The sequence below is a fragment of the Thalassophryne amazonica genome, chromosome 8 (genome assembly GCF_902500255.1).
Source record: "Thalassophryne amazonica chromosome 8, fThaAma1.1, whole genome shotgun sequence".
Taxonomy (NCBI): domain Eukaryota; kingdom Metazoa; phylum Chordata; class Actinopteri; order Batrachoidiformes; family Batrachoididae; genus Thalassophryne; species Thalassophryne amazonica.
Window position 1 is genome coordinate 10897689 of NC_047110.1, and position 16073 is coordinate 10913761.

General features: G+C 41.8%; 1 protein-coding gene across 1 annotated transcript in view; it reads right to left on the reverse strand.

Moving 5' to 3' along the window:
- Window positions 1-16073, reverse strand: part of LOC117515253 (suppressor of tumorigenicity 7 protein homolog) — a 126570-nt gene that overhangs the window by 80347 nt on the left and 30150 nt on the right. Inside the window, exons 2-3 of the mRNA XM_034175734.1 lie at window positions 11449-11608; window positions 1751-1805 (exon numbers count right to left, since the gene is read on the reverse strand). Coding sequence (XP_034031625.1) covers window positions 1751-1805; window positions 11449-11608 — 215 coding nt within the window. The remainder of the gene's footprint in view (window positions 1-1750; window positions 1806-11448; window positions 11609-16073) is intronic.

Genomic DNA, 16073 nt, shown 5'->3' on the forward strand with positions numbered 1-16073 from the left:
ACACCCCGCCCCGCCTCCCCATGATGAAATTTTGAAGTGAAGTTTTCACAGCCCTGTGAAGTGGTGTGTGTTTTTTCTCCATGAAATGAAAGGAACAGACATATGGAGGTTTGGGTGGATTTTTCAAATTCAACACCTTTAACCAGCACCGGAGATCCTCATCTTTCGATGGAGGAGGGAACAAGTTAAATTCTCGTCCACAGCACTCAGATCTCTCCTTTCCATGTTCAAGACATCGTCCTGAAAGCGATAGTTTCCTCTTCTTCCAGTTGTTGTGGCACCCACGAACTGAACAATTAATGCTGCGTTCCCACATAGCTAATCATCGATGGAGTGGCAAAAAGTTGCTTGACAAAATGGAGCCGCCCACCCTGACTTCCTGAATAAGGTGAATAATGCAGCACAGACCCACAGTGGCCATTTTCGCTCTTTCAGTCCCTTGGACAGCGGTGCAGCCTCAAGGCTCATATCAAAAGGATGCATTATGTCCACACAAGCTATCTTTATGGTTGTAACATTGAATGATTTTCAGGCATAAAACCATGACAAAAATGTAGGGTGTGTCCAGCATCATGGCAGACAGCACCAATGGCTGTCGCCATACCGCTGCAACGTCTGAGGGTCTTGAACCTCCACAGGCAGATGACAGAAGCTGAGGAGAAGCACAAAGCAATATTGGCTGTGCTAATACTGTAACACCGACGTCAGAACGTGAGCCAGCAGAGCTGGTGTTGGGCTTCATTTTATATACAATGCAAGTGATTTTGTCATACAGACCACCTGCGTCACAGGGGCGGCTCGTACTCCTGGCTTACAGGGACGGTAATATGCAAGTCACACGCACTCGACAAGTACCACACACACACACACAAAGATCATGTGCATCAGACATACGCTTGGCATGGGCTGATGGCACAATATTCTCCACACCTGGTACAAGACAGCCATGCACACTGTATATGACAACAAGTACCACACTGATACTCTAACAAAAATTTACTCCCTGAAACACGTGCATGTCCAACACACGTGCGGTGGGTTGTGACTGGGTTTAGCCTCCAAACATTTTTTGGAATGTGTTGCAGGGCTTAAATACAGGAATGGATGGACAAAAGAGCTTACTTTTATGTTAGATAGTGTTTATAATGTTCATGTACCCTGTACTAGGACAATTCCTATAAAAGAGAGCAGGAGCCATTACTGTGATCTGAATGGCTTCCGCAGATCTTGAATCCACATTCAGCAGATGCACATTAAACCCCACATATTCAGTATGAACAAAGAAATAATTCAAGAGGACTGAATCATTGTTATAAGAATAAAAATGAATGCTGATAATTGGGCTTAAAACATCTTCATGGGACTCTTTCTGTTGCCACTTTTGAAATACACAAGGAAACAGAGAAAACTGGCCTTACACAAGATCAAACTGGATTACAAAGGAGGTGAGATCAGCATGTCAGTATCAACGCAATAACAAAAAGACACGAATGGTGTGGAATAAAGAGTGTGGAGGAAAAATAGATTACAGAGAATGGGGAAAATGTAGAAAATAAAAAAATAGTGAGTGAAGAGAGGAAGGAAAGACAAGCATATCAAACAAATGAGGACAAATAAGAAATTGATACAAAGAAAGTACGGTGAGGGAAAAACAAGACTGGGAAGGTGAGAGCTGCAGTAATCCTGAAGGTAAAGTGAATCCACCCAGCAGAGGGATTTAGATGACAATAAATCAGCTGCTGCCACTCACCGGTTGTATTCAGCACCACGAAACAAGTTCAGCGGATTTCTCCACACTTTGCATTCTGAAGGAAGGACACAGAGAAAGAAAAACACCAGCAATAAGCATCAAGGGGAAACTTGAGGAAGACCACAATCAGCACACTTCAAAGAGCTCAACTGTATGATCGGCTTACTGACCTCAGAGCACAGCTGACAGGGAAAAAGCTTTCAAACCCAGTGTCGCAGGCCGAACAGTCCGCCCTGCCTCCACTGCGCATGTTATTTCAGAGCTCAGCAGCTTCTCTGAGACAGAGTCTCTTCACCCAAAGCAATCAAATGGATTAATGGGATTATTAACCATCAGATGACAAGGTAAAACCTCTTAAATCATTCTAAAGTCGGTTTTAAGCAAAAACAAGGCCATTTTTGATCGCTTCCTCCATCTTTTATGATGAAATAATGCTGAATTCATGAGGAAATGATTGTTGTACAAAACCTTCAGATATCTGTCGCTGAGACAGATGATGACTGGAGTGCAGTTTGAAGCAGAAATGATATGATAATCGGTGAACCACGGCCAATGAGGCATGTGCAGTGAAGGTAGGGCGGACCGATTTTTAAGGGGGACCGTTCGATCTGTGACCAAACAGTCCTACAGGTGCTCTCAGAAAACAGTCACAAGTTGCCACATTTATCTATCTCTCCACCTTGACCCAGGACAAGGTGGAGAGATTATATCTCCACACTAGGTTGGGAACACCTCAGGATCCCCCAGTCAGAAGTGGCTCATGTGGCCCGGGAAAGGGAAATCTGGGGCCCCCTGCTGGAGCTGTTGTCCCTGCAACCCGATCCTGGATAAGCGGATGAAGATGAGAGAGCAATCATCAGAAAAATGAAATGTTTGAAATCACAGATTTAATTTTTTTTTAAATTTACTACAAGCACGTGAACATGCTCTGATGGTTTGAGTGTAATGCAGCACACGGCTGTGGATGACAAACGAACGAAACTGGTAATAAAATAATTGCATTCATTCATAACAAATCTCACTGAGTTTATTAAAATATTAAGTAAAAAGCTGCATCACAGCTTTGAAACAGTAAAACATGCAGGATCTGTATAACAATATTTGGATCTACTTCATACCAGAACCCGGGGCAAATTAATACACGGACTTGATTGGACTGAAGCCCAATGACCCAAAGTAACATGGAGCCCCACATTATTGCCCACCAGAATTTCATTGGACATTAATGTGACAATAATGGACACAAAGCATTCAGCTGCAGCATCAGGATCGAGGCTGGGCTCCGGCTGAGCCTTGCTACCTTGGACCACCAAGTCCCCCTCAGCTATGCTAATAGTGTAGGACTTCGCACTTCAGAAGACAAACTTTTCCTATAGCTTCACCTGAGCTATATCCAAGTTTGAGATCCTGACTTCAGTTGTCTGATTACTATTTCAGAAAATGACCATTAAAAACGCTCTGACTGTAAGAACTTCTCCCAACTGCTTGTCATGCCAAGACTGCATCAGGGGACCCACAAAAGTTGTTCAATTTTTAAAATGTTTCCCAGAGGGGCATGCCCCTGGACATCCCCTGCTCAGTCACACAACACCACTTTCACATGTTCTACGTAACACCCTGTCTTCCAGTGAGTGTTGAAGGTTAGCACCAAAAACGGAAGCTGTTTTTAATGCAATATATGCAGATTGTTAAATCTGTAGCCAGAACCTTGTGTGACACTGGTCTCGTTCCTCACAGTCAAAAAATAACCCAGAATATTCTGCCTGATTTTTCATGGGGAAAAAAGCACAAAAGTAGTGTTTGTTCAAGCCATTCTGATGTAATTAAAGAATGGGCTCACACGTTCAGTGTTTAAGGTGCGTTTACACATGAGCAAGACGCGTTACGAATGTCATTTTTCTGTCATTCGTGACACATTCCTGACATTCTTAATGCGACTTAACGCATCTGAATAGATTTCTTAATAGTGCGTGTTGGTGCGTGATATTCTTGATATTCGTGGAGCATGTTTTTGCCTGTCAAAAAATCTTCCACAAATGTCACACACCACCCTCAATTCGTCTCACGTGGTGGAGGTCGCAACTGAGTGTGTTGATCCATCTTGATGAGTAGTGATCCTTAATAGAACGTGACAACGTTCGTAGTGGTTCCTGTGATGGTTCTTGGAGCCCAAACTGTCACACGTTATTATGAAGTGACACGGAAACTGCCAAGTTTTGACACGACTTGTAACGCGGCGTCACATTTCACTGCGCGCCACGACGAATCAGTTTTCTGTCACGTGCGCACATTTAAACTCGGCTCCACAGCATTCAGTTTGATGCAGGATGCCGAAGAGGAACACTGATGCGAAGTCAGCCAAGTGTCGTTCTACAGTTCCTGCTGAAGCTCCTCAGGACGCTCCTGCAGGTGTTCCACCTGCTGTTGTAACCAATGAGCGGGAGAACAAGTCTGAGCCAGATGAACCAGAGGAGCGAGAGGAGACTCACGTGCAGCCAGACATCTCTGCATCTCCTCCAGTCCGGTGGAGGAAGAAGCGTGCGCACAATTACACCCTGCTGCACCACATTCAGTTTGGCTGCTGACACCAAGTCGACTAAAAGTCTCATTTCAGTGCTCTTCAGCGCTCTCCTGCAGGTGTTCCATCTGCTGCATGTGCCTGATGTTTGGGAAAATGCGCGAGACGAGAGCCGTATGAAGCCACACATCTGGCTCTGTCCGTCTCCTCCTCTCTGCGCCACTCCATGGCACAGAGCCCAACTATGGATGCAGTCACAAAGTTCTTTTGAAAAACTGGAGCGATCTGAATTCGGTTGGATGAATATGGGTGTGTGTGTGGAGACAATTCACCTCGTTCACAACGTGACAGAACTTAACGATGCACTGTTACGCACAATAGCATGCAACAACACAGAACATTATTCTTGACCGTGCGTAATGGTTCCTGATAATTCTCCAGCAACACGTGCCATTAATCGTAACGTGTGGTAACAGGTTGCAGCAGTTCCTGAGGACTCCTGAAGCCTCTGCCCCGAATCATCACATTCATGATCAACAGCCAAGAATGTGTACTTCGTGGCATTCGTGACTTGTCATCGTTATGTGTAAACGCAGCATTCGTATTTCCTGATGAATACAGCCCAATTTTTAATTCTGAGCTGCTACAAGTGAGCAGTCTTGATGGTCTGTTGACTGGTGCATATCTGCTCACTTTTACAGCTTACCACATCCAGTACTTGGTAGCTCCCCACATTTATGCCTTGAATGCCAGTCAGGTCGTTTGTTTAACCACTATCCTTTCATAAGCCAGAGACTGAATCATAACTACAACCCCTGGCAAAAATTATGGAATCACCGGCCTCGGAGGATGTTCATTCAGTTGTTTAATTTTGTAGAAAAAAAGCAGATCACAGACATGACACAAAACTAAAGTCATTTCAAATGGCAACTTTCTGGCTTTAAGAAACACTATAAGAAATCAGGAAAAAAAATTGTGGCAGTCAGTAACGGTTACTTTTTTAGACCAAGCAGAGGGAAAAAAAAATATGGAATCACTCAATTCTGAGGAAAAAATTATGGAATCATGAAAAACAAAAGAACGCTCCAACACATCACTAGTGTTTTGTTGCACCACCTCTGGCTTTTATAACAGCTTGCACTCTCTGAGGCATGGACTTAATGAGTGACAAACGGTACTCTTCATCAATCTGGCTCCAACTTTCTCTGATTGCTGTTGCCAAATCAGCTTTGCAGGTTGGAGCCTTGTCATGGACCATTTTCTTCAACTTCCACCAAAGATTTTCAATTGGAATAAGATCCGGACTATTTGCAGGCCATGACATTGACCCTATGTGTCTTTTTGCAAGGAATGTTTTCACAGTTTTTGCTCTATGGCAAGATGCATTATCATCTTGAAAAATGATTTCAGCATCCCCAAACATCCTTTCAATTGATGGGATAAGAAAAGTGTCCAAAATATCAACGTAAACTTGTGCATTTATTGATGATGTAATGACAGCCATCTCCCCAGTGCCTTTACCTGACATGCAGCCCCATATCATCAATGACTGTGGAAATTTACATGTTCTCTTCAGGCAGTCATTTTTATAAATCTCATTGGAACGGCACCAAACAAAAGTTCCAGCATCATCACCTTGCCCAATGCAGATTCGAGATTCATCACTGAATATGACTTTCATCCAGTCATCCACAGTCCACGATTGCTTTTCCTTAGCCCATTGTAACCTTGTTTTTTTCTGTTTAGGTGTTAATGATGGCTTTCGTTTAGCTTTTCTGTATGTAAATCCCATTTCCTTTAGGCGGTTTCTTACAGTTCGGTCACAGACGTTGACTCCAGTTTCCTCCCATTCGTTCCTCATTTTTTTTGTTGTGCATTTTCGATTTTTGAGACATATTGCTTTAAGTTTTCTGTCTTAATGCTTTGATGTCTTCCTTGGTCTACCAGTATGTTTGCCTTAAACAACCTTCCCATGTTTGTATTTGGTCCAGAGTTTAGACACAGCTGACTGTGAATAACCAACATCTTTTGCAACATTGCGTGATGATTTACTCTCTTTTAAGAGTTTGATAATCCTCTCCTTTGTTTCAATTGATATCTCTCGTGTTGGAGCCATGATTCATGTCAGTCCACTTGGTGCAACAGCTCTCCAAGGTGTGATCACTCCTTTTTAGATGCAGACTAACGAGCAGATCTGATTTGATGCAGGTGTTAGTTTTGGGGATGAAAATTTACAGGGTGATTCCATAATTTATTCCTCAGAATTGAGTGACTCCATATTTTTTTCCCTCTGCTTGGTCTAAAAAAGTAACTGTTACTGACTGCCACAATTTTTTTTCTTGATTTCTTATAGTGTTTCTTAAAGCCAGAAAGTTGCCATTTGAAATGACTTTAGTTTTGTGTCATGTCTGTGATCTGCTTTTTTTCTACAAAATTAAACAACTGAATGAACATCCTCCGAGGCCGGTGATTCCATAATTTTTTGCCAGGGGTTGTACACCCACAACAAAAAGGAATGAGAGTTGGTGAATGAAAAGCAGAGTGTGTGACAGTGACAGACCCGGCAGTGTTCATTGATAAATGGACACTGCCAGGTCTGTCACTAACCACTCTGCCACTTAATGAAGAAACAAGAAAACTGGTCAACTGACTGCAGAAGACAGAGCGGTGGACTCACACCTTCTGACGATACTGACTCATCGTGAGCAGGTGAACAAGAACTTGTGTGTGAGCCGTGTGTAGCTGGGATCCTTGTTCTTCAGTGAAAGCAGAAGTCAAGTGCTAATAGAAGCTGGAGGCGGACTTAAGCACACATAGAAAACAAACCTGACTTAAATAAAATTAAAAGTCAAGTGAATGTAATGAATGAGATGCAAGATGGGCAGGAACAAATCAATGTCATTCATTCCAAACATTTGTTTGCAAAGTAAGTTTATGAAGAACGCAGCACTTCTTAGTATACTTAGCACCTCATTTCTCGCATGAAATAATATATATGTAAAGTAAGCCATGGCCTGAGTTTTGTATGTGCTTAATGAGGTTTCATGTAATCATCGCACTCAAATTATCTCCATAATTTTGTTGCAGTAAAAGTCCTTTAAGGAGTACAGAAGATGTGCTGTAACAAGTTGATGTAGGTGCACACCAGCACATGAAAAACCCTATGCAATACTTATTTATCCATTATGCTCTTCTCTGCTTTGGTTATAAATAATGCTGTACTATATTTTCTTCTTCCAGCTTTCTCTGAACAACACATATTTAAGGGTGTTCTTGCGAGGGTTGAAAATCAGGTCCCAGGGCCGTTCCAACGTGTTGGATACTGTGACACAAGGCACCAGTTCATGCTTTCAGATCTGATCTGATCTGACGTATGGAAAGCATCAAGGGTCTGTTTTGGGCCCTTTGTCAATTTCCTGATGCATAGCACCAGAAATTTCACAGTTATAGAGTTACACACATGGATGAAATTGTTGGTACCCTTCTGTTAAAAAAACAAAACAAAACACAACGGTCACTGAAATAACTCAAAACTGACAAAAGTAATAAATAAAAATTACTGAAAATTAAGTAATGAAAACCAGACATTTAGAACTGTGGTTTGACAATCATTAAAAAAAAACAACTAATGAAACTGGCCAAGACAAATATGATGGCACCCTTAACAACCTTTCGAGTATGACTGCAATCAAGTGATTCCTGTAAGTCTGAATGGCACTTCTGCACCTTTCAACACGTATTTTGGCTGATACCCCGTGAGCAAACATCTCCAGCTGTCTCAGGTTTGAAGGGTGCCTTCTCTAGACTGCATGTTTCAGCTCCTTCCACAGATGTTCAATATGATTTTTTGGTTCTTAGCAATTCTTGGGTGTTTTCAGCTGTGTGTTTTTTTCTTAATCCATATTTTTGTGCACCATTTTTCTAAATGTAATTAGAAAAAAAAACCTTCCCACCATGAATTTGTCAATCTATTTGTCCTGCATTTGTTCACAGAATTTTGCAAGGATCACCCGATCCGTGTGGCAAGTATAATCCAAACTTGTGCGGGGGTCACATATGCCCCCGAGAAGATCTACAAGATTTCAGACATTATAGCTTCAGATGGTACTGTAATTTGCCACCTCTAATAAATGGTAAATGGACTGCATTCATATAGCAATTTTCCATCAGCATCAGAAGCTCAAAGTGCTTTATAGTTATGCCTCACGCCATGCAAGGTGCTCAATACACACCAGGAGCAACTTGGGGATTAAGGACCTTGCCCAAGTGATTTTCTGGTCTGGTTGGGTTTTGAACAGAGGACATGAAGCCCAATGCTTAACCACTAGACCAGGATTTTCAAAGTGTGGGAGAGTGAGCCCCCCCAGAGAACAAACAAACACAATTTCAACATCTTCATGTGTTTCTTTTTATTCTTTTACACGTTAAACACATTTTAAATGTATTTATGTGTTTTAAGGAAGTGTCTATGTCTATTTTTAAAGAACTTTCTATTCTTTCACACATTTTACACCCTTTTTAAACATTTCAAACATGGTTTTAAAAAACTTTCTATTCTTCTATTTTACCTTTTGTCATATTTTAAACATTGTTTTTTTTAAACATTTAAAGATCTTTGACATAACTAACACACACACACACACACACACACACACACACACACACACACACACACACACACACACACACACACACTCATTTTCAACCACTTAGTCCAATTAAGGGTTGCGGGGAGCTGGAGCCTATCCCAGCAGTCATAGAGCGCGAGGCGGGGTACACCCTGGACAGGACGCCAGTCTGTTACAGGGCCACATACAGACAAACAAACACAGTCACACCCACTCGCACACCTACGGACAACTTAAAGATTCCAATCCACCTAACCTGCATGTCTTTGGATGTGGGAGGAAAGTGGAGCACCCGGAGGAAACCCACGCAAACATGGGGAGAACATGCAAAGTCCACACAGAAAGGCCACAGGTGGGAATTGAACCCATGACCTTCTCGCTGTGAGGCAACAGTGCTAACCACTAAGCAACTGTGCTGCCCATAAGTTACACATTTTAACATAAATAATATTAATTGAACTTGTATACATATTTAGTCTCACCTCTTGTTTAGTGTGAGTAATGAGTCTGGGTCTTTGACGCGCACAGGCAGCTGATGTGGGGATGCACTGTGGAGAGGAGCAAATGAAGCTCGTCCTCTACTTTCTTCTTTTTTTGGTTGTCCCAAACTCTGTCTTCTCACTGGTAGAGTTACACACTAAAAATCTATCCATTTGCTCCTGGCCAACTTTTTTTCTTTGTAAAATTTTTATGTTCCGGTGTGATGACACAAATCTAATCTTAATCTTATCTGTGCATTAAAAAGGTGTACATGTGATCAAGTCATTCTTTGTTCTGCAAAGTGGTACCTTAGCCCACGACAATGAAACAGCATGCCATGGTGTCAGTTGCAGAGGAATAACAGTAGGTGGCGCACTGGTATCGTTTTGATATAGCACTACATTGATTGCTTACCATCCCATTATAAGATATTGAGAACGTCAAGTGAGAAGTGGTTGTTTTTGGTTTGCCACACCCAGGGATATGTGTGAAAGTTATAAATTATAGAGCAGGCAGAAACCCGCATTTTGTCAGTACTCACCTGCCTTGAATACAAGCTGCCTCGTTTCGGCACCGGGTCCACACACAGTTTGAAAAAATAAACAGCCGAGCTATTAATCACGGAAATACAGTGAGAGATCAGAGGAGAAGGACCTTTATCAGGGAGGTGACCAAAAACCCAATGGTCACTCTGTCAGAGCTCCAGCATTCCTCTGTGGAGAGAGGAGAACCTTCCAAAAGGACAACCATCTCTGCAGCAATCCACCAATCAGGCAAGAGTGGCCAGACAGAAGCCACTCCTTCGTAAAAGGAACATGGCAGCCCACCTGAAGTTTGCCAAAAGGCACCTGAAGGACTTTCAGACCATGAGAAACAAAATTCTCTGGTCTGATGAGAGAGATTCAACTCTTTGGAGTGAATGCCAGACGTCATGTTTGGAGGAAACCAGGCACCATCCCTACAGTGAAGCATGGTAGTAGCAAGAGGCTGAGGTCCATCAGGACCAATACTTGAAGACACAAAAACAGCTTCTTTCCATCCACAGCTAGACTAATAAATAATGCCAGAGAACCTCACTTACCCTGCCCACCCCCACGACCACAAAGTAGAGATTGGTCATCCCTACACTGAAAGGTACGGTACACCTGTACTCAATCACCTGTTTTTGCACTGTCCCACTCCACGACATTATATTTATTTAACAGTGAATACAGTATTGCCTATTTGACTCTTTTACTTCTTTTCTTTTCTTTTTCTTATTGTTTATGCACCAATAAAACCAGATCAAATTCCTTATATGTGCAAGCATACTTGGCAATAAATTCAATTTGGATTCTGATCATGCTTTGGGGATATTTTTCAGCAGCAGTAACTGGGAGACTAGTCAGGACTGAAGGAAAGATGAATAGAGCAATGTACAGAGACATCCTGGATGAAAGCCTGCTCCACAGTTCTTGTGGGTTCATCTTTCAGCAGGACAATGACCCAGCACACAGCTAAGATATCAAAGGAGTGGCTTCAGGACAACTGTTTGAAGGTCCTAGAGTGGCGCAGACCTGAATCCGATTCAACATCTCTTGAGAGATCTGAAAATGCTCCCGATCCAAATTGATGGGCTTGAGAGATGCTATAAAGAGGAATGGGCTAAACTGCCCAAAGATAGATGCACAAAGCTTGTAGCATCATATTCAAGAAGGCCTGCTGCTAAAGGTGCATCAACAACGTATTGAGTGAACAGTATGAATACCTATGTACATGTGATTTCTTAGTTTTTTATTTTGAGCAATAAATTTGCAAAAACAATAAAAAAAATAATAATTTTCATGTTGTCATTATGGGGTGTTGTGAGGAGAATTTTGTGGAGAAAAAAACAATTACTCTATTTTGGAATAAGGCTGTAACATAAAATGTGGAAAAAGTGAAGGGCTGTGAATACTTTCTGGATGCACTGTAAATGTACTGGGGGTTAAATTTTCCATACATTCGAACTTTTTCTGGTTAGGGGTTGTACCTGACTGTATTCTGCCTTCAACATCTGAACATTTGATTAAATTGCCGTGACCAGCTCTTACCAGACACACTTTGCCGGTTGGAGTCAGTTTCCCCATTGCTGGTGTTGGAATTGCTGGGAGAGTTGTTGTCCACTCCACCCAGCAGAGGGCGCAGGTGGCTCACAGATACTTGCTCTATAAAGGAGGTACCATATTTCCTAAAATACCACCACTCAAAGATCTGGAGGAGAGAGAGGGGAGAGGAAAGAGACAGAGAAATTGTATTTTACCCTCATTTCTGAACAACTCTCTGGGTTTGGGTGGACTCATTGTAGTCTGAAACAGATGTGTTACAGGTCCAACTGGCTCCTAATAACTGAGACACTAAAGTCATCCCCAGAACCTTGCTTTTACCTCTGTGATGACACATATAAGCTTCAACTTATGCTTTTTTCTCCCATTTTATGCACTATTTTGCTGTATAAACTGCTGTTTTTCTGTAATTTTGTCTTACAGAATATATATACACACACAGACACACACACACACACAGACACACACACACACACATACGTACGTACATATACAGTGAGGAAAATAAGTATTTGAACACCCTGCGATTTTGCAAGTTCTCCCACTTAGAAATCATGGAGGGGTTGAAATTTTCATCTTAGGTGCATGTCCACTGTGAGAGACATAATCTATAAAAAAAAAAAAAAAAAAAAATCCGGAAATCACAATGTATGATTTTTGAATAATTTATTTGTATGTTACTGCTGCAAATAAGTATTTCAACACCAGTGAAAATCAATGTTAATATTTGGTACAGTAGCCTTTGTTTGCAATTTCAGAGGTCAAACGTTTCCTGTAGTTTTTCAACAGGTTTGCACACACTGCAGCAGGGATTTTGGTCCACTCCTCCATACAGATCTTCTCCAAATCTTTCAGGTTTGGAGTTTCAGCTCCCTCCAAAGATTTTGTATTGAGTTCAGGTCTGGAGACTGGCCAGACCACTCCAGGACCTTGAAATGCTTCTTACAGAGCCCCTCCTTAGTTGCCCTGGCTGTGTTTGGGGTCATTGTCATGCTGGAAGACCCAGCCATGACCCATCTTCAATGCTCTTACTGAGGGAAGGAGGTTGTTTGCCCAAATCTCACAATACATGACCCCATCCATCCTCCCTTCAATATGGTGCAGTCGTCCTGTCCCCTTTGCAGAAGAGCACCCCCAGAGTATGATGTTTCCACCCCCATGCTTCACGGTTGGGATGGTTTTCTTGGGGTTGTTCTCATCCTCTAAACATGGTAAGTGGAACTGATTCCAAAAAGCTCTATTCTGGTCTCATCTGACCACATGGCCTTCTCCCATGCCTCCTCTGGATCATCCAGATGGTCACTGGTGAACTTCAAACGGGCCTGGACATGTGCTGGCTTGAGCAGGGGGACCTTGCTGCCTTGCAGGATTTTAAACCATGACAGCATCATGTGTTACTAATGTAATCTTTGTGACTGTGGTCCCACTTCTCTTCAGGTCATTGACCAGGTCCTCCTGCGAAATCCGCGAAGTAGTCAGCGCTATTTTTTGCAATTATTATAGATGTTTTAAGGCTGTAAAACCCCTGACTACACACTTTATACACTTTTCTCAAACAGGTATTAACATTTTCTTACTTTCTCTCCTGTGTAAATATTCTCTTTTTTCTTCTGGGCGAGAAGATTATAAACAGACACACGCAGAACTCTCCCTTCGCTCACTGCCTCCGGAGATATGGATGTGGGACCAGCAAAGAATCCAAGTCCTCTCTTGGTGGCCATGGAGCTCTGTGGCCATTAAGATCGAGATCTCTTTTGCATGGGAGACCTGGACAATTATAAAGTTTCCAATTCACCTAACCTGCATGTCTTTAAATGTGGGAGGAAACCGGAGCACATGGAGGAAACCCACACAAACACGGGGAGAACATGCAAACTCCACAGGTGGGAATCAAACCAATGACCTTCTGGCTGTGAAGCAACAGAGCTAACCACTAAGCCACCATGCTGCCATTTAATTCTATGGGATTAAAATCGGTTGATCATTTGGGAATGTAAAGGCTGTGGTAAGGTGCTGTGGAGAGCGCACGTTAGCTGCAGAAATCACAGGCTGGCGCTTGGTCTGATACCCACTGTCAACGTCATCATGAATGTTTTGTTTTGAATGAAAAGCTGAGTTCCATATCTAGGAAGCCTATGAATAGTGGCTAATAGCCCACAAGAAAAGAAGAGGGGCTTAATTAAGAAAGCAGTTATTTTAAAACACAGAGTAACCATGAATGAAGTCAGCTGTAAAAGATAAGTAGGAACAGCCTTGTTAATTATGCTATTATACTCCATGCCTACTGTGATGATTATCACATCTTTACTGTTTTACTTCCAAAGACACAAGGGCACACAAGACACCCAACATTATAGATGTTAACAATCAAATCACACAACGTCTGCAGAAACAATGACCACTGAGGAATACACCCACAGATGAGTGGTCCTTACAGTCCTATCAATTTACACCCTCAACTGTAATTGACAGTGCATCTACAATTTACAGACACACTGTCCTTGTAAGTGTTAGAGAAAGTGCCTTGTGCCCAGAGGTTCGATTCCTCAACCAGAGGGCTAAAGCTGATGGTGAAGGAACAGTACTTGTTCCCATGAATGTATCCTTAAAAGTACACCATAAGCCTGCTAAAATTCTGCTTGAATATTATGATAACAACAATAACTCAAGATCTGTGGACACGCTCACAAGGTGACACCTCCCCCTCGGCCATATTAGCTATGTGAATGCATTACACAGCAGCAAATATTTTGTAATGAAAATAGTAAGTTCTTTCTGTTCCTGTTTCTCAGGGTCACCACAGTGGACTAGATGTGGATCTGCATGTTGACTTGACAAGTTTGCCCTTCCTAATGCAACGCCACATTACATGGAGAATGGGTACAGGTACTATGGAACCGGGAAACTTCTGCTTTGAAAGCAAGTGCATTTATCACTTGTTCATTAAGCTGCTCAAATATCTTGTGATGAAACACTTCAATTATAACCTCAGTATATTTGTTTTTGTAAATCAGTAGCATGGCCCAAGCAGAGGGTCACCCCTGAGTCTGGTCTGCTTGAGGTTTCTTCCTCAAATCATCAGAGGGAGTTTTTCTTTACCACTGTCACCTCTGGGCTTGCTCTGGGGGTTGGTAAGGTTAGACCTTACTTCTGTGAAGCACCTTGAGGGAACTTTATTGTGATTTGGCGCTATATAAATGAAAATAAACTGAAACTGAAATTGAATTAAAGTGGCCAGTCTCTGTAAATGTATTTGTCAATTGCATGAATGTGCCAGACTGGAATTTTTTTTGCACATTTTCACATGGTGTGCAACCACTGTGTAAAGTTAACCAAAATCCATGAAGTGACTGTGAAAGAATTCAAAACCAATGTTTCCCTTACAGGCTTGGTAGAGCGCCAGGCCAACAAGAACCCCTGCCAGGCCACAAACAGAATGACTTCACGACCCTGTTGAGATGTTAAGTAGAATGAGAAAAGTACCAAGGCACAAAACATATGGTAAACAGAGGTGGAAAACTCCAGCTTCAGAAAGTAAAAGTCCTACCATGTACTGCTTCTACCTGTGCACCTAAAACAAGTGATCTCGATAATTATCTCATCTACCTGCCTGAAGAGTTGAACTAATGACAATCAGCTGGTCTATTAGGAAGATGGAACATATATGAGGTTGAACTTCTACTTTCTGAATCCGAAGTTTTCCACTTCTGATGGTAAAGCACCTAGTGTCCAGTAGCAGAATTTGACATTTTCTTCAAAATTTGCCCAAGTGCTTTTGTTTAAACAGAGCAAGTAATTTTCAACACAGCATTTCTAAACATCCTAGTTTTATATGCTTACATTATTTTACTTTGCACACAGAAAAAAAAAATCACAAAAACCAAAAACTACCAGTGTCAAAATGATTAGCCCTCTTAAAAACTGACCTTTTTGTTGAGCTACAGTACAAACCAGTGTTGTGCAATGATGTGCTGCAACTTTGTAATGCTCAAAGTTGGTAAAATCAAGTTAAAACTGAGGGGTTACCTTCCAATGAACACACAGTATAAAAACTTCATTAAGGGTATGTGCTGTCATTAATTGTCATATGTGAAAGCATCAAAAGAAAGTCAAGATTCAAGAAGTTTACCGTCATAGGCAGGGGTGGTGGCCAAGTGGTTAATACTCTTGGTTTCAGTTCAGAAGGTTCCAGGTTCAAATCCCACCACTGCCACATTTCTCCACGTAATGTGGAGTTGCGTCAGGAAGGGCATCTGGCGTAAAACCTGTGCCAATTCAACATGCAGATCCACCTTGGATTTGCTGTGGCAACCTCAAGTGCAAACAAGGGAGCAGCCGAAGGGACTTATTTACCGTCATATACAGAGTAAAAATGCATGTTAAAACCATGCAATGAAATTCTTACTTTGCTTGATCCCCTTCACATATACAAGACAATATTAAGAATAAATAAGTAAAAAAGTAAAAAAGTAAAAAAAAAAAGAGCACAAATAAAAAGTTAATATGCCTAATAACATTCAGCAGCAGTCAGTATGAAGATCAAAGTTTGGGTTGGGTTTAACTTTTAACATTATTCAGGAGTCTAATGTTGGTGATTTCACACTCCTGCAGTG